Source organism: Rhinolophus sinicus, linkage group LG01, assembly GCF_036562045.2.
Source record: "Rhinolophus sinicus isolate RSC01 linkage group LG01, ASM3656204v1, whole genome shotgun sequence".
Taxonomy (NCBI): Eukaryota; Metazoa; Chordata; class Mammalia; order Chiroptera; family Rhinolophidae; genus Rhinolophus; species Rhinolophus sinicus.
In genome coordinates this window covers 170,223,137-170,249,491 of record NC_133751.1, presented here as the reverse complement: position 1 = coordinate 170,249,491, position 26,355 = coordinate 170,223,137, and the positions used below count along the sequence as shown (strand labels likewise).

The following is a 26,355-nucleotide window of genomic DNA, read 5'->3' as shown; positions in this document are numbered from 1 at the left end:
TTTACTGTCATGGCTTAGAGTATTAGCTTTAAAGTCAGATTGTTTGGACCAAAACGTTAGCCCTCCATCTTACCAGCTAGGTGACCTTGGACAATTTACCTAACCTCTGATAAATTATGTTCTTTTTTTGGTTACATAAATATAATAGAACCTCGTAGGATTTAAGTGAGTAATACATTAATATGTTTAAAATGACTAGAGCAATGCTTGGCACATGTTAGCTGATTATTAGTTGTGTTGTTATTTCAGGAGACTTTCTCCAAAGCACTGAATGTCCTCAAGGTCCTGGCTCTACGAACTATGTCATAGTTTGAGAATTGGGTGAAAGTCTTATTGCCAGTGTTGTTGCTCAGCTAGCTCTCTTTTCACCTGTACTGGTATTTGTGGTCATTATTTATAAAAAAGATAAACTCAGTACAACTGTCATAGGCAGCCCATCTAATAGAGTCCATCTTATTAGGATGGACCATTGTGGGTACACAGACTCCCAGAGAGCAGTTTCCAGGCTCTTGGCCTCACTTGGAAAAGTGCTGGCTCGGGTAGTGGATGGCCATCAGCTGTAACTAGTTGGCCATCAGCTGTTACTGGTTAGCCATTAGCCACTGATATAACTGCCGTGGCTATGTTGGGGGTTTGGTTGGTTGGCAGAGAAGCAGACGGTGGATTGCCACTAGCAAGTGGGGTTTGCAAGCATGGATGGTAGATTGCAGATCGTGTGGATCCTGCTTCCTGTGTCTTGACCAGCTGCCATCGAGTATATAGTGGTATAAACCCCCTATCCATGGCTCCGTTGATGTTCCTTTTTGGCCTCACCATATCCTGCATTCTTGTGTGGGGATCAGGACCAGAGTCCCTGCATTACAACCATTATCAATTAGCCACCACCAAAGGTATTTCCAAGTACTGTTGTTTGGGAGTGTGGGGACAGAGTCCCAGAGAGCAGTTTCCTGGCTCTCAACCTCATGTGGAAAGGTGCTGGCTTGGGTAGTAGATGGCCGTCAGCTGTGACTAGTTGGCCACCAGCTGTAACCAGTTAGCCATTAGCCACTAACATAACTGCCGTGGCTACGCTAGGGGGTGGGTTGGTTGGCAGAGAAGAGGACGGCAGATTGCGGATCCTGTGGCTCCTGCTTCCTGTGTCTCCAACCCAGCTGCCAGTGAGAAAATAGTGGTATGAACCCCCTATCCATGGCTCCGTTGGTGTTCCTTTTTGGCCTCACCATGTCCTGCGTTCTTGTGGAGGGAGCGGGAGTCGAGCCTCTGCATGACAGTGAGGTTTCTTTTTGTTGTTGTTGTTTTTTAACCTTGTCAGTCTGCTGTCTTTTACAGTTATTCTCACTTTGTTTCTGGTAGTCAGGAGACTTTGGCCTCTGCTCACTCAAATCTTATCATCTCCATTTAAACAAAGAAGCTTATTTCAGCTGGATCTACTTACATCTCCAGGCTAAAGACACAGTTAAAGTTTGCAAAGGTTCTGGCACATACTCATCATGTGTTTCTCAAGACTTGAGTGGTCCGCCCTGAGAATATAGCTAGAAAGTGAGTGGTGTGTCACATATGATAAACCGTAATAACATTTCTGACTTTTTAAGATGTTGAATTACATTCTTCACCTGCCAGTGAGTTCATGAGGTCTCAACTTCATTTAGTTTGGGTTGCCTCTGAGGTCTGGTTCAGCCAAGCAACCATAATAATTATAGTCTTCCTAAAACTCTGTTACATGCACATGTTAATAAATGTTTCTAATCTGAATTGCACAATTCTCACTTGTCTAATACCACAGAACACAATCCCACACATATTGCCCAGATTTTAGACAATGTAAATTAGTTAAATCCTTCCATTCTTATTATGAGTAAGCCTCCTCCTCAGATTGACCTGTAAATTGTTACTCCCATGAAGCATTCTGGGATCTGACTCTAGTTATAAATCTGGAGACAATAAACAGTGGTGGGAGTGAGGCATGAGGACAACTGGTCTTTTCCTGTAAGCATCTTGCATTTCAAGAAAGGCAGAAATATTACCAGGGAGGAAATAAGGGGTCCAATTTTAGATGGCTAGAGAAATTTAATACGAAACAGGAATGTTTGAAGAGAAATTTTCCATAAACCCATTCAAATTTTGGGGATCCTGTTATTTCTCAATTATATAGCAATCAAGCAGAGAATTTAAAAATTCATTTTGATTTATGTTAAAGTTTGGTGATCTGCAGAATTAAATTTATATTTGCTTTCCAGTTATCTTAAACCTGTATACAGAGATCAGTTTGAAAAAATTTAAATATGTTTATATTTTTATTTTAGCTCAACCAGAGAAAGACCATCGCTTTCCTTCTGCACCTTGAGCCAAGGAGTTAGGGATTTGAACTTGACATTCCCTTTCTGTGCATTACCAGGGAAAGCACCCACACCCACATACAGTCCTGCAATTTCTCATGAAATTTTAATATCTGGTTGTGTAGCAGAAGCCATTCATCTTCTTAAGCCTTGACTTTAAAGTGCAAACCATTCCAGGTATCACAAATGATGAATCCTATATCCGTGGACTGCCTAATTCTCATCCCTGGATATTAATTGGATTTTCCTACCTTTACCCCTAACCAGTACAAATATTTGATCCCAGAATCTTTCTATTTTCCTGAATTTCTGCTCACTGCCATCACTGTTGTTACCAATTGCCAGCCTAGTCAGGCTTCTTAGTTGCAAATAAGCTGAAACAGTAGATTTAAATAGAAATGTAAGTTGCAGATTTTATCTGAAGTTCAGGGAAATTGAGAGAAAGCTAAAGAACCCAGGTTCATAAAATGAATAGAAATGAAGGGAATGCTGAAGTTCAGAGCCATGCTCAAAATCATACCCTAGAGGCAGTCTGGTGAAACCATCATAAAACTGGACACACTGGATGCCATTTTTGGCAGCTTGACCACCACCAACATGGATTTTCTATTCTCAGTGCATCGTGTCACTATTGAGGTAGGCAGAATGATAGCCCCCAAATATGTCCTCATCCTAACCACTGGAACCTATGAATATGTTATGTTACATGGCAAGATAAGGAAGAATGAAAGTGGCAATTGAATTAAGTTGCTAATCAACTAACCTGGAGATGGGAGATTATCCTAAATTATCCCGTTGAGCCCAAAGTAATTATAAATGTCCATATAAGTGAAAGAGGGAAGCAGGAGAGCCAATGTCAGTGTGATACAATGTGACAAAGACTTGACCTAATATATCTGGCTTTGAAAATATCTAATTTAGAACTCCAAGTAATTTAATTTTTAACACATAATGCAAATTGGCTTTCTATCTCTGTCTCCATCTCTATATATATGTCTCTCTCTTAAATATATAATATATAGTATATTTATGTAATATTAATATGTAATATATAAAATATTTCTAAAGATGCAGGAGAAACTAACTTTGGTTGCCTCTAACATGGAGTATAAGTAGACTAGGAGTTTTGACATTTGACTGAGGATATCTTTATTTTTGAAAGTATTATTATTTTTGTAAACTATATACATTGGGCAAATTTCAAACTTGGAGTCAAATGCGCAAGACCACACTATTTTTCTTTACAGTAACTAGAAGAATAAGAACTTGATGGTGGAAAAAGGGGCCGATCCAAAATGGCAATGAGGCAGTGTGTCGAGGTGGTAGAAAAAGCTGAAATTTGCAGTTATTCTTAATGTCTGTTTGCTGACCCTGCTTATGTCCTGATAAATTATCAGCATCTTCCTCCTTGATTACTTCCTCTTTGGAGATATAACCTGATTTACTATGTTACTATTTCCTGGGATTGACTCAAATAGAATGCCTTCAGTTTTCAATATGCCTCAGGAGTTCCATTAAATATGATCTAAAAATTTGCAAGATTCTCCAGGGCATTATCTCTGTTCTGAATATAGGTAAGATTATCTCATATTCCTGAAGGTCATTGCATTGTTAAGCTAGGGAGTTATAATTCAATATTCGTTTTCAAGAAAATCACTAGAGTTCCTGAGTGTAAATATGCATTTGTTATAATTATGAAAAGTGACAAAAACAAGGAATGTTTCAGTATGATATTTTATTATGGGTGTCTGTAAGGAAAAAAGATCAACAACCACATACAAGCTTACAAAGTTGAATTTCAACACATTCTCTGTGTTATTGTGACAAATCAGCCCCACAATTTGTTCTTTGTTGTTGTTGACTTTTACATGATAAAGGAACGGAGTCCTCTGAAGTGACATGACAATAAATGTTTTAGACAAGAGACATGTACAGATGCTGTATATTTGTGTTTTGAATGAAAGGCAACAATTCTGACCTAGAGTTTTAAAAGTGAAAATACATTAGCACCATAACATGTGTCTTTAAAACCTTCCCAAATATTGGTAACCTTGATAATTTTAGCAATGACAAGAGAAAAGCACCTTTAAAAGCAGTTGATATCCAAGATTAAAATAATTGTGGATTATTTCTCTATATTCTTGCACTACACTAGAAGTTTTTTTACAAATATTTTAGGAAATTAATTAATGAAATTTATAAGTTTTACAGATTTATACAATTTTTTTCATCTTCTGGGACTTAGAGAATTCATCTGTGTTTCTGACCAGTTGAGGTAGTTGAAACAGGGAGGTCTTTTCAAATTTCATGTTTGGCTATTTCAGAAAGAAAGATGATCTTTTAGTGGTAAGCATAGTCATTGCTCTGCACATGGGCTAGGATTCAAAGAATGTAACACAGTGTTATTGTAAGAGTGTTGAAGTTTATTTATTATAGCACCATTGAGACATTTTGAAATTGAAATTGGTAAAAAAATAGAACAAAAAGCATTTGAACTGTATTTGGTGTAACAGAAAAAAAAGTATCATTTTTTTTGGTCAAATTATACTTTTTCCAAAAATTTTGGAAATAAATAACTGGAATTTAGTTGGTCACTTGTACTGGCTGACAAGATTAGAACAAGAGGAACACATATGGAGTGTGAAATTTTTTGCCGGGGTTTCAGATAGAGTTTGGTTTATAAAAAGCAAACAGGGCCAATGTCCACACCGAATTCTTGATCAGGACCACCAACATCATAAGGTGCAATATCTATGATAGGTAGTCTCATAGCCTTGCGCGTTCGATATTCGAAGACTGTTTTACCCCATTCCCCAGTGTGTTTCTGTAAAAAAGAGCAAAAATATATAAGTGATCCTGACATTACAATTACATTCATGTGCTGCTTAACAAAGGAGATACCTTTGAGAAATTTTGTCGTGCAAACATCATAACATGCACTTCCACAAACCTAGATGGTATAGCCAACTACACACCTGGGCTGTGTGGTATAACCTATTGTTCCTAGGCTACAAACCTGTACAGCATCTTACTATACAAAATGACATAAGATTAAATCAAGCTCAAGAGAAAATGATGCAATCAAGTGATGCAGTAAACACGAGATGTATGAGGCTACTGCTGGTGTAATATGGCATACTGTTTTACAGCAAACTTTTACAAGTGGAAAGAGTACACTCCAAAATAATAATAAAAAGTTTGATATAGTAAATACATAAACGAGTAACATAGTTGTTTATTATCAGTATTATATAATGAGTGTACATAATTGTACGTGCTAAATTTTTATATGACTGGCAGTGCAGGTTTGTTTACACCAGCATTGCCAGAACCATGTGAGTAATGAGTTGTGCTATGAACTCACGAACAACCAACAATGTCACTAGGTGATAGGAATTTTTTGGTTCTATTATAATTTTATAGGACCATCATCTTATATGCCTTCCATCATTAACCCAAATGTCATTATGTGGTATATGGCTGTACTTAGACACTTGCTGTGATGGACCAAATTTAAAAAAAAAAAAAAAAAATTGCTTGAAAAGAGTTGCCAACGTACCATGTTATCTTCTATACATATGAGACCTGCTCCACTTCAACGCTATAATCTTCCCAGTTGATAATGCATTTTGTGAACAAAAAGCTTTATAGCGCTTCAGGGTAAACCCAGCAGGGAGATTGCCATAGGCCAGTCCCTTCTCAGAAGCCCCGATTCTAGTCATTGCTACCAGGTATATAGCTTATTACTAAGAAGTGGAAGAATATATTTCATGGTGTAATTGGCTAATATTAGAAATGAATTCTGCCTTTCTTCATAAGTGAGAACAACAAAGAACTGATTTAAAGTTAACCTTTACAATTAAAAAAGAAAGCAGAGATTTTAGATTGTGTCTATATGATGGCTATTACACAGAATATATAGTAACCATCCAGATTATCTGATAAAGTTTATATTATGGATTTAAATTTCAATTGCTTTCATTTCAACTGCTTTTTACCTGGAAACTGAGAAGACATATTCATTTCTTTTTGTGTGATATTTAGCATGCCCTGCAATGAATCAGTAGATCCTATACAAGTCACACCTAATGCCTTTTGTACACCCTCCTTATTTTTATTTATTCTTTTTAAAATAGTGTAATTAAACTAGAATGCTGAGCTCATTATGATCCAGGCTTATAAGAATGTTACTTACAGTGCAACCATCCTCCAGGACTGTGTATGTGAATTTGCTATTTCCTTCAGCCTTGAATTCACCTTCATTTGACCCCATCAGCCTCAGGGCTTTCTTTACATTCCCACTGGCATGATCCATGTATGCAATGCTATTCTTGCAGTGATATGTGATGTTCTGGGAGGCTCGACTGGAGAGAAGTCGGAGGAATGCCAGCTGGACATCGAGGACATCTTCAGGAAGTTCAGGATTGCCATAGCTAAACTGTAAGAAGGAATAAAAAAAACTGATCAAACATTTTAGTTGCAAGTGTATGTAAGATATTCATGCAGTATAGTTTGGTCACTGTAATGTAGGTAGTTCATATATTTTATGTATGAATATCTTATATATGAATATTTTTATTAAATATAGTTGACATACAATATTATATTAGTTTCAGGTTTACAACATAGTGATTCTACATTTATAGACCTTACGATGTGATCACTATGGTTAAGTCTACTACCATTTGTCACTATACGAATATGTTTTTATTGCATGTATAACATATAATGCTAGAGTCTTAAGCATAGAAACAAAGGTGGTTGCATAGATGCAAAGAATAATTCAATCTAGCTTAGCTCTTGAGAAACAAGTTATAAAAATTATGAAAGTTGACACCTGAATGTATAAAGTCATTTGGATTCTTCTTTATTAACTAACTTTGCTTTGTGATGAACAAATGGGAGGAACCAAGAAAGTCAGGTAAGTAGGGAAGACTTAGTTTTTAAAAAATGGTATATCCTTTCTTACCTGAAAACCACCATCCATGGTTTCTCCAAACCAAACATGTTTCTTCTCAGCACCAGAATCTATCCACCAGTTCTTACGTGGAACATTCAAAGGACTGGCATTTATGCATGTTTCCCCAGTTTCCATATTACAGAATACTTTAATAGCATCCATCTTGCAACCTTGGTTAGGATCAACCCAATATTCTCCTGAATAATCACAATAAAAGACAATGAATATTGGTTATAAAATCCAGTAATGAATTTGGACCAGAATGATTTTGTTTGTTTGCCTGGTAAAGCATTCATAATATTGACTGCTGATGTATTTGTATTTTACATATTTATATTTTATAGTATAGCATAACACAGAAACTTTTAGATTGAAATTATTGAGGTAAAAGATTTAGCTATAACAGAAAACACTGAAACAAAAATTAGCATCTTAATATTGAATAATGAAGATATATTAAGATCTTTTGATTAGTGTATTGTATTTACTGAAATCTCTCTCTTTTGAAAGATGACTACCTATTTAATGTGGTTTTGCTTAATAATGTGAGCTCTTTGTCTAAACTAGATTTATACCAGTAAGTCTAAATCTAAAGTCTCCATGATTGATGATTGTCCTCTATTTTAAGTATTTCCAGAAATGACTCCAAGGCAATGTTTCATGTTAAGATATTTAGGAGCTTGAAATAATTTTGCCTTTCAGAAAGAATTAACCTAATTCAAAACTTCCACTATCACATTATTCAATTTAATTCCATACAATGTTCTGATATTTTCCATTTAATTGCTTTTAATTTGAAATTTTTAATAATTTGATGTTACAAAAATTAAATTTCAATAAATAAATATTGCAATAATTAACTTGGAAATTATGTCTGCATCAAATTACATATATTTAATTCTGAGAACACAGTGATTATACGTTCCTTTATCACTTGAATACTTTGTGATGCTAACCATATCACACTATGATTTGTATTAAAAGTTCTACAAAGTTGTCTTTAAAGTGCCCTGCATTTTGGATATTTTGTAGTTATTCATGTTACATTTTAAGTACACCTGCAAAATTCATGTTTTCTTTCTTAGAATGTCACGTAGTTTCAATTTAACTAATATTCTTTAATTACTATTTCTGCTCTGAAATATTTTATATTTACGTAAAACTTTCCTCTTCCCTAAATTCTGATATAAGCAGCTTTCTCTGTACTCTTGTTGCTATGAACGTGAAAGATCCCCCAACATACCACTCTTGAGTTCAGGATGGCAGAATTTCAGGTCTCGGCAGTTCCGAGCAGGGTTTTTACGAGAACCATCAGGACTAATGAGACTTTCTATTTGTCCATTGACTGATTTGAGTGAAGTCATAATCTCTTCAGTGTTGATTTTGAAATCCATTGGTTCATCTCCATAAAATGGGGCAAAACCACCGGCTTTTTCTCTGCCATTGATGACGGCCCCACCATCACAGCATGGACCTGGAGCACCAGGTGGGCCAGGAGGGCCAGGCTGTCCTGGATGTCCTGGGGAGCCCTGGGAAATGTAAGAATATGCATCACTGAGCTGTACTTGTTTGGTGGCCACAGAAAGAATATGTTGCTAGCCCAAGAAAATATATTAAAGACAATTAATCCTTGTGACATCATAATTATTTTCATAAAAGTTTATTTGAATTGCTTTGTGATAAAATGATAACCAGTTTATAATAACTATAATTCATTATCATGAAATTTGTTGTTCCATTGTGTAAGAATCAGTGGTGGTAGAGCACAAATTTTACTGTATCATGTTTCCTTTTATATAACACTTGTAAGCAATTATAATGCTAACATGACAGAGGTGATGAGATCAGGAAGCATATGTTCTGATCCCAATTTGTCTTTAACTTTGTGTCTTTGGGTGGATCACTTAACTTATTTGTGTTTCAATTGCCACATTTGTAACTTGTGGGAGTAATAGTTTTTATGGACCGCAAAGATGTAGAATAGGAAAGTATTAGGAATCAAGGTATCAGTAGCAAAAGAGAAATCATGGAAGCTGTTTGAGAGGTAGAATGTACTACATACTTGCAAATCATTATGATTATCATAGTTTTGGAAGACTAGTGTGAGATCAACACTGGCAGAGTCCATTTGGTTAAATGTGCTTATGTCTTTATTCAGATATAACTCATCTGATCAAACCATTAAAAAGTTTTTTTTTTCCGTGTTGTTATAATGTAACCGAGAAAGTCTTAATAAGGTAGAGAATATCTTCAAGTCATTGTTCATTTTCTAAATCACACTGGGTGGTTATATTATGTTTAACTCAGTATTTCAGTTTTAGAATATTGCAGAGTGTTTCTGAAAATATGAATATCATAGCAAATTAAATATGCATATTTATAAATGATGTCTTACCTCAGATCCTCTTTCACCTCTGTTACCTCGAGGCCCTGGTGGTCCAATGGGACCTGGATGTCCACTTATTCCATCTTTGCCAGGGGAACCGCTAGGTCCAACAGGTCCCTAAAATATTATCATGATATTACAGTGTTAGAATACCATCCTTCAGTGAAAATAGTTAATATATATATATATATATATATATATATATATATATATATATATATATATATATATATATATATATATATATATATACCTTCCAATATCTTTGTGGTACTTACTCTGGGTCCTGCAGGTCCTGGACTACCGACTGCACCTTGGTGACCAGAAGGACCCTGACAGGAAGGATGAATATGAGTGAAGACTTTAAAAAGGTTAGGAAACTGTACATTCCAGATCAGATCAAGAAACACCAGGACTGTGTTAAAATGTAATTTCTTTTTCTTTAATCTCTCCTTGTCTGATGCTCTTAAATCAAATAAGCCCTTGAATACACTTCCCATCTCTTTTAGCATATATTTTAGAGATGACCATCTAATTGGTTTCCAAAATTTTCCTGTTTCATCAGTTAAAATGCATTGAAGGGGATTTTCTTATGAAATGGATTCACTTACTGGAGAACCTGGGGGACCTGGGTTACCAGGGAATCCTCGATGTCCTTTGATGCCATTAGCACCACGTTCGCCTGTTTCACCTTTGTCACCACGTGGACCTTGGGGACCCTTTACAAACACATTTCAAATTAAGGTCATATATACACATACATATACATTGGAAAAACAAAATAGAATTTATACCAATTAAGTAAATTTTTTGGCATTCTATTATGTAGAAATTCTATTAACAGACATTGAATAATGAAATAATAAAGGTTGTTGTTGTGGTTGTTTTGTTTTTGGACTGATAATTGCATGGCACACCAATAATTGATGTGTATATCCTTGGTCCCCAAAAATTTTGGAATACTGAATTGCTTTCTATATAATCGAAGGAAAGTTTAATTTCTGTTCCAGAGTTATGTATTTTGTTATCTCCTTTTCCTGAACATAGCAGAAAATAAAATATTTCCTACACTGTAGAATGAGTTAAAAAAAACGAAAACAACAACAACAAAAAACAAAAAACACAAAAAACAACAAAAAAACTTACCGCCGGACCTCGGACACCAGCAGGACCTGGAGCACCAGAAGGGCCAGCAGGGCCCTAAGATAACAATAAAGAAATGAACAAAGACACAGAGAATTTTTCATTTATTGACATAGTTTTATTTGATTTAAAAGCTAATAATTTCATTGTAAGGGAACAATGGAAAGCCTACTATTGAAAATTTGTATCATTTTCTCCTTCATAGTCCTTTCCCTGTTTACATCTTTGCCAGGGGGTCTAAACAGAAAAGCTGAGAAAGACCCATTAATTCACCCTTACATTTACCCAGTGAATATATATACTTGGTCTGATTAATTCTGTTTTGAATTTTAGCAATGAATTCTTCATGGACAACTGCCAGAAACTTCTTAAATATCTTCATTATCACAGCTGCCTATGGAATGACTAGCATAAAAACTAAAATGAATGATAGTAGATCTTTTGGTTGGAAGATAACACATTCTACCTTCTATCTCTGATCTCCTTTCTGAGGAAAACAGACAAGTAAATAAAGATGGTGTTTATTAGAACTCACAGTTTCTCCTCTGTCACCACTCTTTCCGGCTGGACCAACAGGACCAGGTGGGCCTGGATGACCAGGAGAACCAGGGGCACCAGGAGAACCATTTTCACCACGATCGCCCTGTGGGCAAATTCACAGATCCAAAATACATATGATTGGCAGTTACTGTTTTCATTACACAAGTCCATCATACATGGGTTTGTTATACCTTGGTACCAGGAGTTCCATCTCGGCCTGGCAGACCATCCGATCCAGGGTTTCCCTGATGAAATTTTGAAAAAAGAGACAGAGAAAAGTAATCAATCTCTTTTGGAACCATTCAAATTCCATCTATGCCAAGCTTTCTCAATGGGAGCGATATTATTCTAAAGAGGATAAGAGGTGGTACTTAGAAGAGCAAAATCTTAGATGTTATAATGTGTGTATGTAGTGCTTCAAAGGGGGACAATACTTAAATGTGGTATATCTGTGGTAATAAAATTGCATGAGATGAGAAAGGAGAAATGATTAAGAAAAAAATATCTAAAGGGATCCTTAGGGGAGAGATACTAAATAAAAGCTTGACAAACAGTAATTTAAGCTGATAATGGAAATCTACAATTTAAGAAAAGAGTAATCACAGATAATATGCAGTACATTTTCAACCAGAAGGAATGTGGAAAATTGGGGTTCTCTCCAAATTGTTTCTTTATTTCGCTAGAGATTATATTCTTCTCCATTAATGATCATTCACTGGGTGAATAATGAACATGAACATTTAAGGCTATTCTAAGTTGTTACAGAAAGAATATCTTACAGAAGGAATAATACCTTATTACAAGAAGGAAGGAGAACTTTGGCATGTGCAATATTTGCATTCTTAGACATTAAGGCCCAATTTGACCTTTGCTTAAACAAATAATCAGGTACTCCCTGGCTGATTGGCTATTTCCTAAGAACTAGTACTTACATCTCTTCCAGGTTCACCAGCTGTACCAGCCAGACCAGGAAGACCTTGGGGTCCAGGAGGACCACGTTCTCCATTTTGACCATTAGCTCCTGGTTTCCCACTTTCACCCTGTGTAAAAAAGTAAAAGACATTTATTTAACTTAAGAAATTAATTAATATAATGTTACCAGTTGTGTTTATTTCTCAGGAAAGAATCTTGTTTAATTCAATTTCTACTAAATGTATTCCTAAAACTGTCCAGCCGTAGGGGGAAAGCTTTGGAGAAGCAAGCTTCTTGTGTTTTCCAATTTGCCCAGTGACTCTGGATACTAAAGGTCTGAGGAATAACACTAATTATCATCTTCAGAATACATTCTAATATGAGATATATAAACGGACGTGGTTATTGTAAGAAAAAAAATAATGACGAACCATCACGAAACTATATGGTAACTGTTACAACTAAGTTACATTGAACATTTGTTCATATAACTTGAACACACTTAAATGTTGTATTATTTTCACTACAATATTATATGACATTTAGTTTAAAGAGGTGCTTGAAGTGTCAAAACTATGAGCCTTAATAAAACAGAATTGCCTCATTTGCTAATGGATAGTTAAGATGCTAACAACTAGGATGATATTAGTAAAAGAAAATCAAGCGTGCAAAATAAATTGAGTTGATAAATAATTGTTATCAATTAAAAGCTTTCATAGGTCTTTAAGGTGACATTATTTCTCCCTTCAAGACTCATAGTCAAATTGAAAAATGCTCATAAGTTTCCTAACAGAAACATTTGAGATGAGATATTTGTCTGTGTTATCAATTTATTTTGATTTAAGTTCAAGGCTGGTCTATGATGTGCATTGTTTTTGTGCTCCAGAGCCTTTAAATAACATGCATGCTTCCTGAAAATGTGGAACTATCAATAATTTACATCTATTATAGGAACACTTGTTCCTCACGTACTTCCTGTGGTTAAGTGATCCCCCCAGGCAATCAAAGAAAACAGGAGTACAGTGCTTCAAACACAGACACACTCACCTTAATGCCTTGAGGACCAGGACTTCCTCTAGGGCCTGGACCGCCTGGTGGTCCTGCCAGACCCCGTGCTCCGGTAACCCCTGTAAGTCCAAGAGGGCCTGGAAATCCCTGTTGTGACAGATAATGAAGCCTCAGTTCTTCTTTACCTGACTATGTTTTCCTCTACTGAATTTGTGATAAAAAATAAAACAGCATTGTCAATCAATGGAATAACAAATCTACTCACCGCAGGGCCCGGGGAACCAGGTGATCCCTTCTCACCTGGCGGGCCAGCATCACCTTTTGGTCCAGACACCCCAGGGCTGCCAGGAGCACCACTGTTACCAGGTGGACCTGGGGGTCCATCCTTGCCTGGAGCACCGCTGGAGCCTGGGGGGCCTGGGTTACCCTACAAAGAAATATTTGAAATTTGAGTATCTATAATTAAAAAATTTTAAATTTCTTCCCTCTTTTACCTGTGTTCAAATAACTTTATATAGGATTTAATATAAAGAAATGTAGCAGTGGGTAAATTTCTCTTCCTATGCATATATGAATGCTCTTTATGGACTATGTGGTGAAAAAAAAATCCTTTAAAAAGTACTTACATTACTACCAGGAGGACCAGGAAGACCACGGCCACCAGGGAAGCCAGCAGCACCCTGTGAAATGAAAATGCATTTTTGAATTTCAAAAGTTAAGTAGAACAAATAATTAACCACTACAAACAAATATAAAGTATAAAAAATGTGCTAGGATCTGCCTTCTACTCTGGGTAACTTATGGTTTGTTTTTTCCTCTTGGAATTTACATATAAGTCATATATGAATAAGTGCTTATAATTTTTATACTCTTTTAGGGATCTAGTGCTTTCAAAGAAGGTTTTATACAGATTAATATTAATGCTTTTCAATAACAGTTAAGAGGATCAATACTTACAGGACCACCAGGACTGCCACGTTCACCTTTGACACCTTGGGGACCAGGGGGACCCTATATGGAATGGAGGTGAAGATGGTTTATAAGAATAGTGCCAAAATCAAATTTTTGGAGAAGCACTAAGCCTTTGAGAAACGACTCTACTTATTGTGATAATTTTGCAATATGCACATAAATCATCCTGTTGTACACCTTAAAATTATATAATGTTGTATCAATTATGAATATTGAATGTTAACTAAAATTAAGTATATTTGTATGTTTATATGTGTATAGTCACAGGATGTAAAGTACAGCATAGGGAATATAGTCAATGTTATTATAACAGCTATATACGATGTCAGAGGGGTGGTAGACTGGGGGGGTTATCACTTTGGGAGGGGCGTAAATGTGTAATCATTATGTTGTTTTGTACACCCGAAACTAATATAAAAAAAATAAAATTAAAAGAAGTTAAAATAACTTGATTGACGTGATATCTAGACTGTTGGAGCCAAGCTTCAAATTCAGAACTCTATTCCTGTGAAGACTGCACTTGTTACCATAACAATCTCTCTCAGTATGACTTATTAAATAATCACTAACCTAAGTGCCTCCCATCAGAAGGCTCAGAGAAAAAGACAATACTTACAGCAGGCCCAGCCCCTCCTGGGGGTCCTGCGACCCCCGGAGGGCCTCCTTCGCCTCTCTCACCAGGAGCGCCTCTTTCTCCTTTACCACCAGGCTCACCATTCTGTCCCTATATTCAGAAACAACAGCTTGTGAGCTAACATCTTTCATAATACACTTGGCTTATCATTTTTATTCAGAAAATAGAGTCCTTCAGGTGGAGAGATGTTGAAATATAATTGGAAAAGGAGGCTCTTAGAAGACACGGCAAAACAAAGTCAAGCAAAATATTTCCCTGATCAAAGAATATTATCAAGAAAGCATTACGATGCACAGTATTTGTCCTGAGGGAAAAAGTCTCTTTGAGGATTATGCACTCGAAGATAAACACCAGTAATACCATTTGAGAAATATGGGGCTTAGAGCTCATTTTAAATGGTATCTCCTTATAATGGAAGAACTTTAAAAATTTTAGAATGCTTTTAAATATATAGCATTATGTTAGCCTCATTAACCTGGCATAAAGGCAAGTGTTTTTATCTCCATCTTTTAAAGAGTAAGAAGAAAAATAAAGTAAAAAAGCAGTAGAGTGGGGGAGAGGAGGGCTAAATTAACCCTATAGGGAATGAGTGGCTGAGGCAGGATATATCCAGGCTTAATGTTTACTTCTGCCATTTTTCAGCAAGAGAGTGATTCTGGGCTGTGTGACATGTGCGCTTTAATGTTTGTACTTACCGGGGCACCAGGGAAGCCAGCAGGTCCTGGAGGCCCATGTTCACCTCTCTCACCCTGAAGTGAAAAATAGCCTCATTAGTCACAGGGAAGACATCTTCCTACAGCGACCACACATCATCCTCTGTATCATCTTATTTTTCCTTTAAGAAGGAAGTGTGCAAAGGTAACTAACATAGTTTTCCCTCTGAAGACTTTTCAATTTCTGAACAAAGTTAGGAGTGAGCACCACCAGAACCATCGATTTCTTCTGCCTGACTCTGATACTCTTTATAAGAAAACTAATTTGAGAATTATGTGTTTAATGCATTTAATTGTATAACTTCTAAAAATGTAAGAATTTTAAAATACAGTAAAAGGGTTGAGAAATCAATCAATCATTAATTAAAAACATTTACTATGTATCTCTCCTGAATCACAAACCCTGAAAATGTGGAGAATTTTAGATCGGAAGAAGCCTCTGGCAAAGATTCTATAGGTTTAGGAAATACTCATCTTACCAATCTATATTACTTGTGACATTTTTATATTTTTTTCCCAAAATTAGTTAGGAAATAAGGCATGATTTAAAATCATCTATTGTGAGCTTTAGATGTAAAAACTGCAAACTTTTCTTGCATGTCATATGACTCATGAAGACAATATCCCACCACTGAGACTGAGGGTCACTAGGTAGCATTGCTAAGTATAAGAAACTGCTGCCTGTGTGGGGTTAAAAAGCATATTGAAAATGTCTTTAACACTTACAGGGCCACCACGAGGACCAGCTATTCCCGGAAGTCCAGGGGCACCACCTTCACCCTTTAAAAAGAGAAAAGAAAAATAATATTGCATCATCCAAAAAGCCAAAGACATTTTCCTTTTGTTTCTAAACAGTATTAAATGTTACCTTATCTCCAGGCTGACCAGCTGGGCCAGGGGGACCAATGGGACCAGTAGGACCCTAAAGAAAATAGAAATACATTTTTAATTTTGAAGATAAAAGAACATAATTTTTCCATTAATCAGAGAACATATACAGATATTATTCTTTAATAAACTAAATAATATGATTTATTTTATGGCTTGAATGATATTTTCTTTATCCATTGTGTAAATACTCCAGAGCTTAGTAAATGTAAGATTCTATAGGATGACTCTAAAAGATTATAAGATTCAGTGGAATTTTATTGATTCCCTTTTCTTTCTATTACAGGAGGTAAATAAGATGTGATGTAGTATCTTATAGAAATAACTTAAAAATTAAAATACATTGCCTTATTCAAGTGTTTAATAATTCAAAATGTTTCATTTCACTACTCAAAGTATCATTATACATGTTAAAGTTTGAAATTGAGATTTTGAAATATTAAGTTTTATTTGTATTACATAAATAAAACACTAGGGTTTTTTTTTTTTAATTGGATAATGACTTACCCGTCCAGTTTGTCAAATGTGAAATATTTATGAATTTCTTTGGGGCAACTACAGTAAATATGTTATCTATGTGATGGCATAATTTTCATGTTTATTTAACATGTTTATTATGTAGATATGACTACAGCTAGAAGATGTTTGCTAATGTGAATGGAATTGATTATAATGTGGTTTTTTTTTAACATTTATTTTGAAATAGTTATAGATTCACAGAGAGTTGCAAAGAAGTATGCAGGGAGATCCTGTGCATCTTTCTCTCAGCTACACTCAACGGTACATCTTCCACAACTGGAGTATAATATCAAAACCAAGAAATTAACACTAGTATAATCCATAGAGTTTATTCAAGTTTTATCAGGAACATATGCACTCATTTGTGTGTGTACATAGCTCTATGTAATTTTATAACATGCAGACTTTCATGACCACCACCAAAATTAAGATACTCAAATGTATATTAACAATAAGACTCCCTTGTGTTACCTCATTATGGCTTCAGCAATCTTCCTCTCCCCCTTCCTAACTCCTGGCAAACATAATGCTGTTCTGTATCTCTGTGTTATGTTATTTTATAATGTTACATGAATGGAATCATGCAGCATCTTTCTGATTTGACTTTTCACCACTCAGCATCATGTACTTGAAGTTTGTATAAATTGTTCTGGGTATCAATAGTTTATTCCTTTTTATTGCTAAGTAGTATTCCATGGTATGACTTTACCACAGAATTACAATGTATTTTAAAATCAGAATTCCTTCATGAGCAGTATTGATTATCGTGAGTTTTAGTGACTCATTATAACTTTAGCTTGTAACTTTTATCATACTGTGGGTACCTTTCCATTCTCAGGTCACTGTTTAACTATCAGGTAGTGAGAGATATAAATCAGAAATTTTAACTATCAGGTCATTTGGGTCTTCTTAATGCCTAGGAGGTGGCAAAGTATGGTCTAACTTTTCATAAGGAGTTTTGGGAACAAACAGAAGTGGAGGTGAGGGACTACTGGATATCATACAGATAAAACCTGTTTCTCTCAAAGCGAGTACTCACCCTTGGACCATCTTTCCCTGGAGTACCATCAGCACCTGCACCGCCTGGTTCACCCTGTCAAATAAAAGCCAATGTCATCAGGTTAGAAGTATCCTCAATGAAAATCTGCCAAGAAGAGGAACAATCTTCAAGGTTTGCTGTGATGTATATGAGACATTCTGATTCATAGTTGCTCAAGGAATACATAAAAATCTTACTTACTGTGAAACGATAACATTGATTTTGAAAACAGATTGCTTTCCAGCAGTGTTTTTCTTTTACCTACAAAACCTATTTTATTATATAATTAACAAAAGATAAGTCAGTACCTTGTCACCCTTTGGGCCGGCAACTCCAGGACCTCCCCTTTCTCCAGGCATCCCTTGCAGACCAGGAGTACCAGCAGCACCAGGTGGGCCAGCGGGACCAATAGGGCCCTGAAATTACAGAAGAAAGACGATGTCCAAAGAAGGAAATAAGAAGCATTTTGAAAAGTCTAAGTGAATTGAATGATACGGCATTACCTTTCCTCCATCGGCACCAGGGGGGCCAGGTCCACCCCTAGCTCCTGGTGGTCCTGCCCCTCCAGGAGGTCCCCTTTCACCAGGGGCACCCGCATCACCCTGTAATAGAAAAATGTAATGTCCCTGTTAGAAAACTCAATGCTGAGGTAAACATAAAACACCCTAAATTGTATTACTTTGATGCAGGTAACTAGATACTTAACTTGTATTTTTGAACAATTCAGAAATTTTTATAGTGATAAAAGACATTTGATCAACTGAATTGGAACTGAAAACTTAAAAAGAGTTAGTCTAAACAAGGAAACTTTGACATCTGACCTGATGAACGAACTTTGAAACTATTGTTATTATTTTAGACCAAATTTTTAAAGTTCTTCTTCCAAAATAGTTTTCCCATATAGTGTCAAGGCACTGGAAAGATTTTTCTTTTAAAATGTCAGGCCCATAGTTGATTCTGTAGTTTGTATTAGTGTCTGCAAACTTTATTTTTCAGATGAAGCAAATTTAATGTATCTGAGATGCATTGAGTTACACTAAGTGTATTCACCAAACATTTACAATAGTGTGTTTCTTATAAAGAGTATCTTGGTGTAATATACTAAAAGTGTGTCACTAATCAATTGCTCTATGACATGCTGAAGAAATGAGAAAATAAATTGAAATATTCACCTTGCCTCCTGGAGTTCCAGGTGCACCAGCCTCACCCTTTGGGCCCTAGGAGATTGACATTCTATAATTAGACCTATATCAGAATGCATGTTATATAAGTACAAGCAAAACACACATTTGACTTGTTTTCATACTGTACATTCGTCAAATCTTGAGCTATGTACTCTTTCTTTAATACATTTTATTTTATGGTAAAATTCAAACTTTCTATCTAACAGTTACGATTGAATAAATTTTCTTTGTTATGTTAATAAATATTTCAAAACTAAATGTTAAAACTCAGACAACATGGCATGAGGGAATGCAAAATTTAATAATTAATAAATGATTACAATTTATTCTTTTGGTTGGTTTCTGAGTTTTGAAAACATGACATGCAACTTACTGCTTCACCAGGTTTTCCATTTTCTCCTGGAGGACCAGCGGTTCCAGGTACACCCTACAAAGAATCATATTTGTATTGTGTAATCATTTCAAATATTGCAAAAAAAAAGTTCTCATATGTATGTTTCTGCAAAGTATTCAAAAAACAGTTTTAGTGGTCTTTTTAGAGGTAAATAAATTTATGGGTTTCAAAATCCAGACAGAGTTGTATAATCATATGTGATAATAGAGAATCCCTCTATTCTTTCCATTGCTGTTTATAGAAATGAGTTGAAGGTCATAGTGAGATGGATTTAGCTATAAATTTAAATTCTAATGAAAATAAGTGTAAACATAGAATTATGTGAACTTGTAAAAATATTATTACTGTACTCATTCTGGAATACATATAGAAGTTATGCCTGTCAATTCACACTGTCTGTCATTTTATTTCAAGGCAGAAGATAGACCCACAAATTTTAAGCTTAAGATGAATTGTGATCTATTATTATCACAAAAAATTTGAACTGTCAGTTAACAGATACAGGTATCAAAGGGAAGTACTTAATTGTCTGGTAAAAGCAGGTGTTCAATGACAATTTAAATAATAAATTCTTACTTGCACTCCTGGTGGACCAGGGGGTCCTCCGTCTCCTTTGTCACCAGGTGGCCCCTAGGTAGAAAAATGTAATGAGATCCATCATTATAAGATTATCACATTTAGTTCACACAGTTTTCATTTCAGCAGGCTGTCGGCTTAATTTAAAAATTAATAGTGTGAAGGAGGGCAGTCTGGCCTGTGGAAGTGATGCAAGGGAGACATGTACAATATAAACTTTACTTAACATCCAGATTTAGCTAACTAAATAAGCAAGCTTAGTAATTGCTCCAGTAAACTATTATGATATAGCATCAGAGATTATGTAATTCTCGAACTCTTCCCTCTGCCCCACTCCACTCCCACCCACTTCCATCTCCAGTATACGTGAGTAAACTTACAGCAGATCCTGGGGGACCTTGAGGTCCAGATTCACCATTCTTTCCAGCAGGACCCTAAGAAAACCAAACAACAACAACAACAAAAACAGGGAAGCAGAGAGAAGTTAAAGGGGTGGACATAAATGTCTGTGTTATAAGGCTGGAAATAAGTTGATGAAAGCTACATACTTGAGGGCCAGGACCTCCAGGACCACCTCGTTCTCCATTTTTGCCAGGAGCACCCTAAAGAAATGACTAGTATTTACTAATTTTCAAAAAGAAATCATTTATCATATTGTTCTCTCAGAGTTTTGATATGTCTCCCCACATACACATACATACATACATACATACATACATACATACATACATCATACACAACCAGAAACTACTTTCTGTAATTAGGTCCCCATGAATGTTGCCGCTGTTTCCCCAGAAAAACTCTACCAAATATCTATAGTATATATTAGCTCACTTCTCACATGGTATTTTGATTGTAATATATTTTTCCGGGCTTTCAAGATCAAGTTTTGGTCATCTCTGCTCTCCCATATGGAAAGTCAAAGGCTTTCTGTCAAATATTTATTGAAGAAATGAAGGAAGGAACTCACATCATTTCCTTTAGGGCCAGGGAAACCCATGACACCAGGCTGACCCCGGGGACCAGATGGGCCTGGAGGACCTGGGCGACCACTTTCTCCTTGACTTCCCTAATGAGAAAAAATGACATTAAAAGAGGTTTGATAAAAATCTGATCAAAATATACAACATACATATCAAGGCTATAAAATGTACATCAAGGCAAGGCCCAACCATGCATGCCATTATTCACTGGGCTTGTAAAATCAGATGGTAAGAAGGTACATACGGGAGGCCCTGGTTTTCCATCATTGCCTGGTCCTCCAGGGCTTCCGGGCACACCCTAAATCGAAGAAGTCAGTAAGGTGATTTGAAAATAATAATTAAAAAATAAAACATACATTTACTATAAAATTTTGAGATTTCCACTTACATATGAGGTCTCAGATCTGCGCACATTTTTTTCTGCCTCTAAAGTGTCTTAGTCAAGTGTTCTATTTTCTGTTCTTATTCAACCTATGCTAGCTTAAATTTTCTTAAAATAATTTTGTTTTATTTTGTTGTGAGCTTATATAAGGTGTAGTCTGGTTTAAGGTGTCTTGGAACCTTTCTTCATTTGCCTTTTTTCTTAGTAAATGACAGTGTTTTCCTTTACCCTTATTCCTGGAGGTCCAGGGTTGCCATCTCTGCCAGGTTCTCCACTAGGTCCCTTTGGCCCTGCGGGGCCTGGACCACCACGCTCCCCAGCGGGACCCTACAAGGTAAAATAAGTCAACAAATCTGTGAAAGAGCTCTCTTTGACCTAGATATGGACAATATGTAGGCTGTAATTGCAGAACTTCATTTGTTCTCTTAAAGAGAGTTGGTGTGTTGCTGACATACTCGTTATAAAATCACTGTTATCTATTAGCTTGGATTGTCATATTGGAAATAGTTTGAGGCAAATTTGATGAACATCACATGCTTTAAAAAGCAATATTTATTGGGCTTAACTATATTTCTGTGCCTATAAAGTCAAATATCTTTGATGGTATGAAATCAAATTTGTATAGCACTTTAAAGTTTTCAAAGAACTTTCAGGCATTTTAGTTTATCTTATTGCAATGAGGCTAAGACAAATAATTCTCAATTGATAGATAAGTTATAGGACTCTGATTGAGGTTAAGTGACTTGCTTTCATTACAAAGCTAAAAAAATGGCTGAGCGAGGGCTGGAATCATTGTTTTATACTGGGAGTTTTTTTTGTTTTGTTTTGTTGTTGTTGTTGTTTTTAACTCCAATATAGTTCTTTCAGATATTTACATTTCAATTAATAAGAAAAATGTAGAGGAGAATATACTTATTTGTAGTACTAGAAAATAGGAACTAAAATTTTATACCTTTTCTCCTGGAAGGCCGTTAGCTCCAGCAGGTCCTCGGAATCCAGGTGGACCCTGGGAATTGTGACAAGCAAATATTTCAGTCCAAAAAATTTAAACTTTTCATAATTCTTGAATGGCAATAGAGATATTCTCATGTTGTAAAATACTTTAAAACAATATTTGGGACTGGGCAAACTGTTTGCCTCACCCTGAATGTGAAGTTCTATGAGGGTGACTGTGACGTTTCCTTTAAGATGCCTATGGAAAACATACCCTTTCTCCTGCAGCTCCTGGAAGTCCATTTGAACCAGGTTCTCCAGGTGAACCAGGTTTGCCATCTTCACCTTTAGAGCCTGGAATACCTGGAGTACCAGCTTCACCCTAAAGAAGGATGCCAATAAAGAAATAATGACTGAATTAAGTTGCAAAAATTTTACCTGTTTACTACCTAATTATGTTGTATGTTTCTAAACGATAACCAAATCATCCAATAGGGTAGTACTTACGCGTTCACCCCGTGGTCCTGGCTCTCCTTTGGCACCATTCTTACCGGGTTCACCCTAAATGAAACAAAATCTTGGTTGAAAAACAAGGATTAAGGAGCATAGACTACTGAAATTATCACCAGTAACATCAAATTATAAAATGAGAGTGAAATCAACATAATTCCAACTGGACAAGAATAAAAAGCTTGCTATTTATATTTTTGTTGTGAACATCAAACCACACTTTTCAGGCAACAAAGGAAAAATAAGCAACTTACTGCAGCACCTCGCTGTCCAGGAGCACCATTGGTACCAGCTGGTCCTGGAGGACCCCGGCCTCCTGACAGTCCAGGAGCACCAGGAATGCCAGCGGGACCCTAAAAAGCAACCCAAGAACACTAGTATCAGCCTAACTTATTTTCCTGAATAGCTAATTTAAACATCACCCAATATATTGTCATGCAAAATGCAAAGGAAGTCCTTGTGTGTGTGGATGAGATTAGGGTGAAGGGTTGAGACAGCTTACCATTTCACCTTTACCACCAGGACTACCATTAATCCCAGGAGGGCCCTAGAGGGGGAAAGGAGCATATTAATAATAATACAAATAGTGTGTATATGTTAGAAGGTGTTTATATATTTACAAAATAAATTTATTGGTGGATGTTGTGCTTTATGGAGATTAAGTGATTCCTCCAACTATAGCACAACATAAAATGTAGGCAAAAAATTAACATTATTTGAATAAATTAGAGATAATATGCATTTGTTCTAATTATTAACTAATTAATATATGGTAGAGGTTTTCGCCTTGTCTCTTTTTTGAATTTTTCTGATTGGTGATTAGTTTGGGGCACCTTCTTTGAAGTATCAGAAAACTATTCATCTTCTAATTCACTCTGTGTCATATAAACATAAAATTCCTAAATTCTAGAAGAGTGCAAATCTCAAACACTACCATTTTCAGTACTAATTAAATCAGTATTTGTTGCAGTAGAGTCACTGCAGAGCACTAAGCCAAGATTTTTTTTCAAAAAAGTGATTTTAATTAATAGCAATATTAAAACATATGTATGCTTTCATGAAGTAAGTGTGGCAACACTCTCCCTCTCAATGGCCGTATCGGCTACTTACAGGAGGACCTTGAGCACCAGCATGTCCCTGAGGTCCAGGTTCTCCTCTTTGTCCAGGGGAACCATTTGAACCAGGAGATCCTGCAGGTCCAACTTCACCCTAAGGAATAAGCCAAGTAGTCAGTTTCCCTTGCCACATCTCATCTCTTATCCAGTTCACTCTTTAGTCCTGTGTAAACCCAGCTCTCAAAGGCTGGAGTAGGATGACTATATACTCTGTCTAAAGCAAAGAATCATTAATCATAATGTTAGACAAAAATGGTAACTATGTGTGTGATTGTGTTATCTGTTTCCCAGAAAGTGACTGGGAAAAGAGAAATGGCATAAGAAGAGATATCAGGATAGTTGAATGCCAGATATAACACGCTTCTGGAATCACGAAAGAGAGTAAATGGGGCCAAATACAAGGTTATGGAATGAGACTAAGCTTTGGGTGGTGAGCACACAAAAGAGTATACAGATGTTGTGTTATGAAGTTGGACACCTGAAACTTATATAATCTTATTAACCAATGCTACCACAATAAATTTAATTTAAAAAAAGAATAGGGCTTTAAAGATCTCTACAGATATAAGATATTCACTTGACAGGTTAAAAAAATATTTTCATGAAGCAATCCAAAGATTTTCTATTGTCTACAAAATATTGTTTATATTCTTCTATAGAAATACATGTTTACCTTAGCACCAGGGGAACCAGGGAATCCTGCAGTTCCAGGAGGACCAGGTGGGCCCTGAAAAAAATTAAATACCATTTCAAGAGCTCTTAGTCAAGTCAATAAAAACACTACTAGTAATAATATATGAGCACATACACAATACAGAAGACAATTATACAGATAAAATAGTATTTATCATTCATGACTGAATATTATGTGGAGAAACAATGTTGTAAAATAAAAAGAGAATAAAACCTATTTAGAAAGTTTGGTTCTGGCCATGCCCTCAACTTCTGCGACAAATTCTGTGGACTTTGTTCAGGTTACTTTGCCTGAGCCATCATTTATAAAATAGAAATAACATTATTATGTATTTTGTAGGTCTCTTAATTGTCATATCCAGTACTGGCTATCAGCTAACTTTGTAAGCACCATACAGATGTTAGCAATTGGCCAAGTATAATGAAGAGTATCAGAATTTTGTTATGGGTTTAATGTTTCTAGAGTAACTGTTTCTAGATTTTATTTAGGAGTCCAATATCAATTTGAATCAAATGTTTATGAACAATGAGTTTGGGGGCTATAATCCATATCATTCCAATATTCAATAATCCATAATTTCTCACTACCCTGAAGCAAATCAGGGTTGGATCAGAAGTTACTTACCGGTTGTCCATCACTTCCTCGAGCACCATCATTACCTCGAGACCCCTAAAAATAAAAGTTTGTCTTAAATATCTTCTTAATTCTGAAAGGCTGGTGACAAGTAATATTTTGACTAAAATTCTGACTCAGTTGAGTTGACTTATCCTTAGGCATATTAAAATCTTCATACTAATTATATATATTTTAAAGTTAAATTACTAAAATTCATATATATATATAATAACAATCTAATGTAAAAGGATTGGATTCTGTATTCTGTATTTTACAAACTGAAGGTGAATAATGGCTTGGATAACATATGCAACGTTTACACAAAAAATATCTTCAGCGAGGATAATGACATAAATCACTTATGTGTTTCCCTGTAATTATGGCTAACATTTTATGGAGGTGACTTCAATTGCAATTTTATAGAAAAGAAGTTTTCCTGCAGATTGCCACAGCCTGAAAACCTGGCTGAGACACTTATCTGTCACTCTGGGTTGTTATTGTGCTATGGTAGTAACAATACTCACTGCGGCTCCAGGAAGCCCTGGCCGTCCTCTCTCACCAGGAGACCCTCTTGGACCCTAAATTAAATTGAAAGTATGGTTATGCTTTAAACTTGACATGTGTAAGAATAGTTGCCGAGAGAGCAAGGCAAGTTTGGGCTTAGATGGAGGTTAATAAAAAAACTGAAAATTATATGGTATGAAACATAATTACCATGGGTCCAGGAGCTCCATTTTCACCTGGAAGACCATTTTCACCCTAGAAACATTAAATATGTTACCATTTTGTATAATAGGAAGAACATTTTTATGCTTTAAACACAGCATATTATGAAAAATATTATGGAAACCAAGAAAAATTTGAACAATATTAAATTTTTGTTAGCATATTTTTATTTACCAGAAATCTCAATTTCTGT

General features: G+C 35.8%; 1 protein-coding gene across 2 annotated transcripts in view; it reads right to left on the bottom strand.

The window, feature by feature from the left end:
• Positions 1-4,052: 4,052 nt before the first annotated feature.
• Positions 4,053-26,355, bottom strand: part of COL3A1 (collagen type III alpha 1 chain) — a 39,943-nt gene continuing 17,640 nt past the window's right edge. For both annotated transcript variants that reach the window (XM_074339113.1, XM_074339115.1), the window contains 40 exons: positions 26,151-26,195; positions 25,961-26,014; positions 25,446-25,490; positions 24,801-24,854; positions 24,123-24,221; positions 23,515-23,559; positions 23,267-23,365; positions 23,010-23,063; positions 22,777-22,884; positions 22,522-22,575; positions 21,798-21,896; positions 21,432-21,485; positions 21,175-21,273; positions 20,753-20,806; positions 20,585-20,638; positions 20,205-20,258; positions 19,608-19,661; positions 19,223-19,267; positions 18,554-18,652; positions 18,359-18,466; positions 18,051-18,104; positions 16,473-16,526; positions 16,331-16,384; positions 15,587-15,640; positions 14,874-14,981; positions 14,243-14,296; positions 13,912-13,965; positions 13,551-13,712; positions 13,325-13,432; positions 12,298-12,405; positions 11,557-11,610; positions 11,361-11,468; positions 10,829-10,882; positions 10,294-10,401; positions 9,961-10,014; positions 9,692-9,799; positions 8,540-8,825; positions 7,306-7,493; positions 6,532-6,774; positions 4,053-5,160 (listed from right to left, as the gene is read on the bottom strand). In XM_074339113.1, the coding sequence (XP_074195214.1) occupies positions 5,014-5,160; positions 6,532-6,774; positions 7,306-7,493; positions 8,540-8,825; positions 9,692-9,799; positions 9,961-10,014; positions 10,294-10,401; positions 10,829-10,882; positions 11,361-11,468; positions 11,557-11,610; positions 12,298-12,405; positions 13,325-13,432; positions 13,551-13,712; positions 13,912-13,965; positions 14,243-14,296; positions 14,874-14,981; positions 15,587-15,640; positions 16,331-16,384; positions 16,473-16,526; positions 18,051-18,104; positions 18,359-18,466; positions 18,554-18,652; positions 19,223-19,267; positions 19,608-19,661; positions 20,205-20,258; positions 20,585-20,638; positions 20,753-20,806; positions 21,175-21,273; positions 21,432-21,485; positions 21,798-21,896; positions 22,522-22,575; positions 22,777-22,884; positions 23,010-23,063; positions 23,267-23,365; positions 23,515-23,559; positions 24,123-24,221; positions 24,801-24,854; positions 25,446-25,490; positions 25,961-26,014; positions 26,151-26,195 (3,537 nt within the window). In that variant the 3' untranslated portion in view covers positions 4,053-5,013. The remainder of the gene's footprint in view (positions 5,161-6,531; positions 6,775-7,305; positions 7,494-8,539; positions 8,826-9,691; positions 9,800-9,960; positions 10,015-10,293; positions 10,402-10,828; positions 10,883-11,360; positions 11,469-11,556; positions 11,611-12,297; positions 12,406-13,324; positions 13,433-13,550; positions 13,713-13,911; positions 13,966-14,242; positions 14,297-14,873; positions 14,982-15,586; positions 15,641-16,330; positions 16,385-16,472; positions 16,527-18,050; positions 18,105-18,358; positions 18,467-18,553; positions 18,653-19,222; positions 19,268-19,607; positions 19,662-20,204; positions 20,259-20,584; positions 20,639-20,752; positions 20,807-21,174; positions 21,274-21,431; positions 21,486-21,797; positions 21,897-22,521; positions 22,576-22,776; positions 22,885-23,009; positions 23,064-23,266; positions 23,366-23,514; positions 23,560-24,122; positions 24,222-24,800; positions 24,855-25,445; positions 25,491-25,960; positions 26,015-26,150; positions 26,196-26,355) is intronic.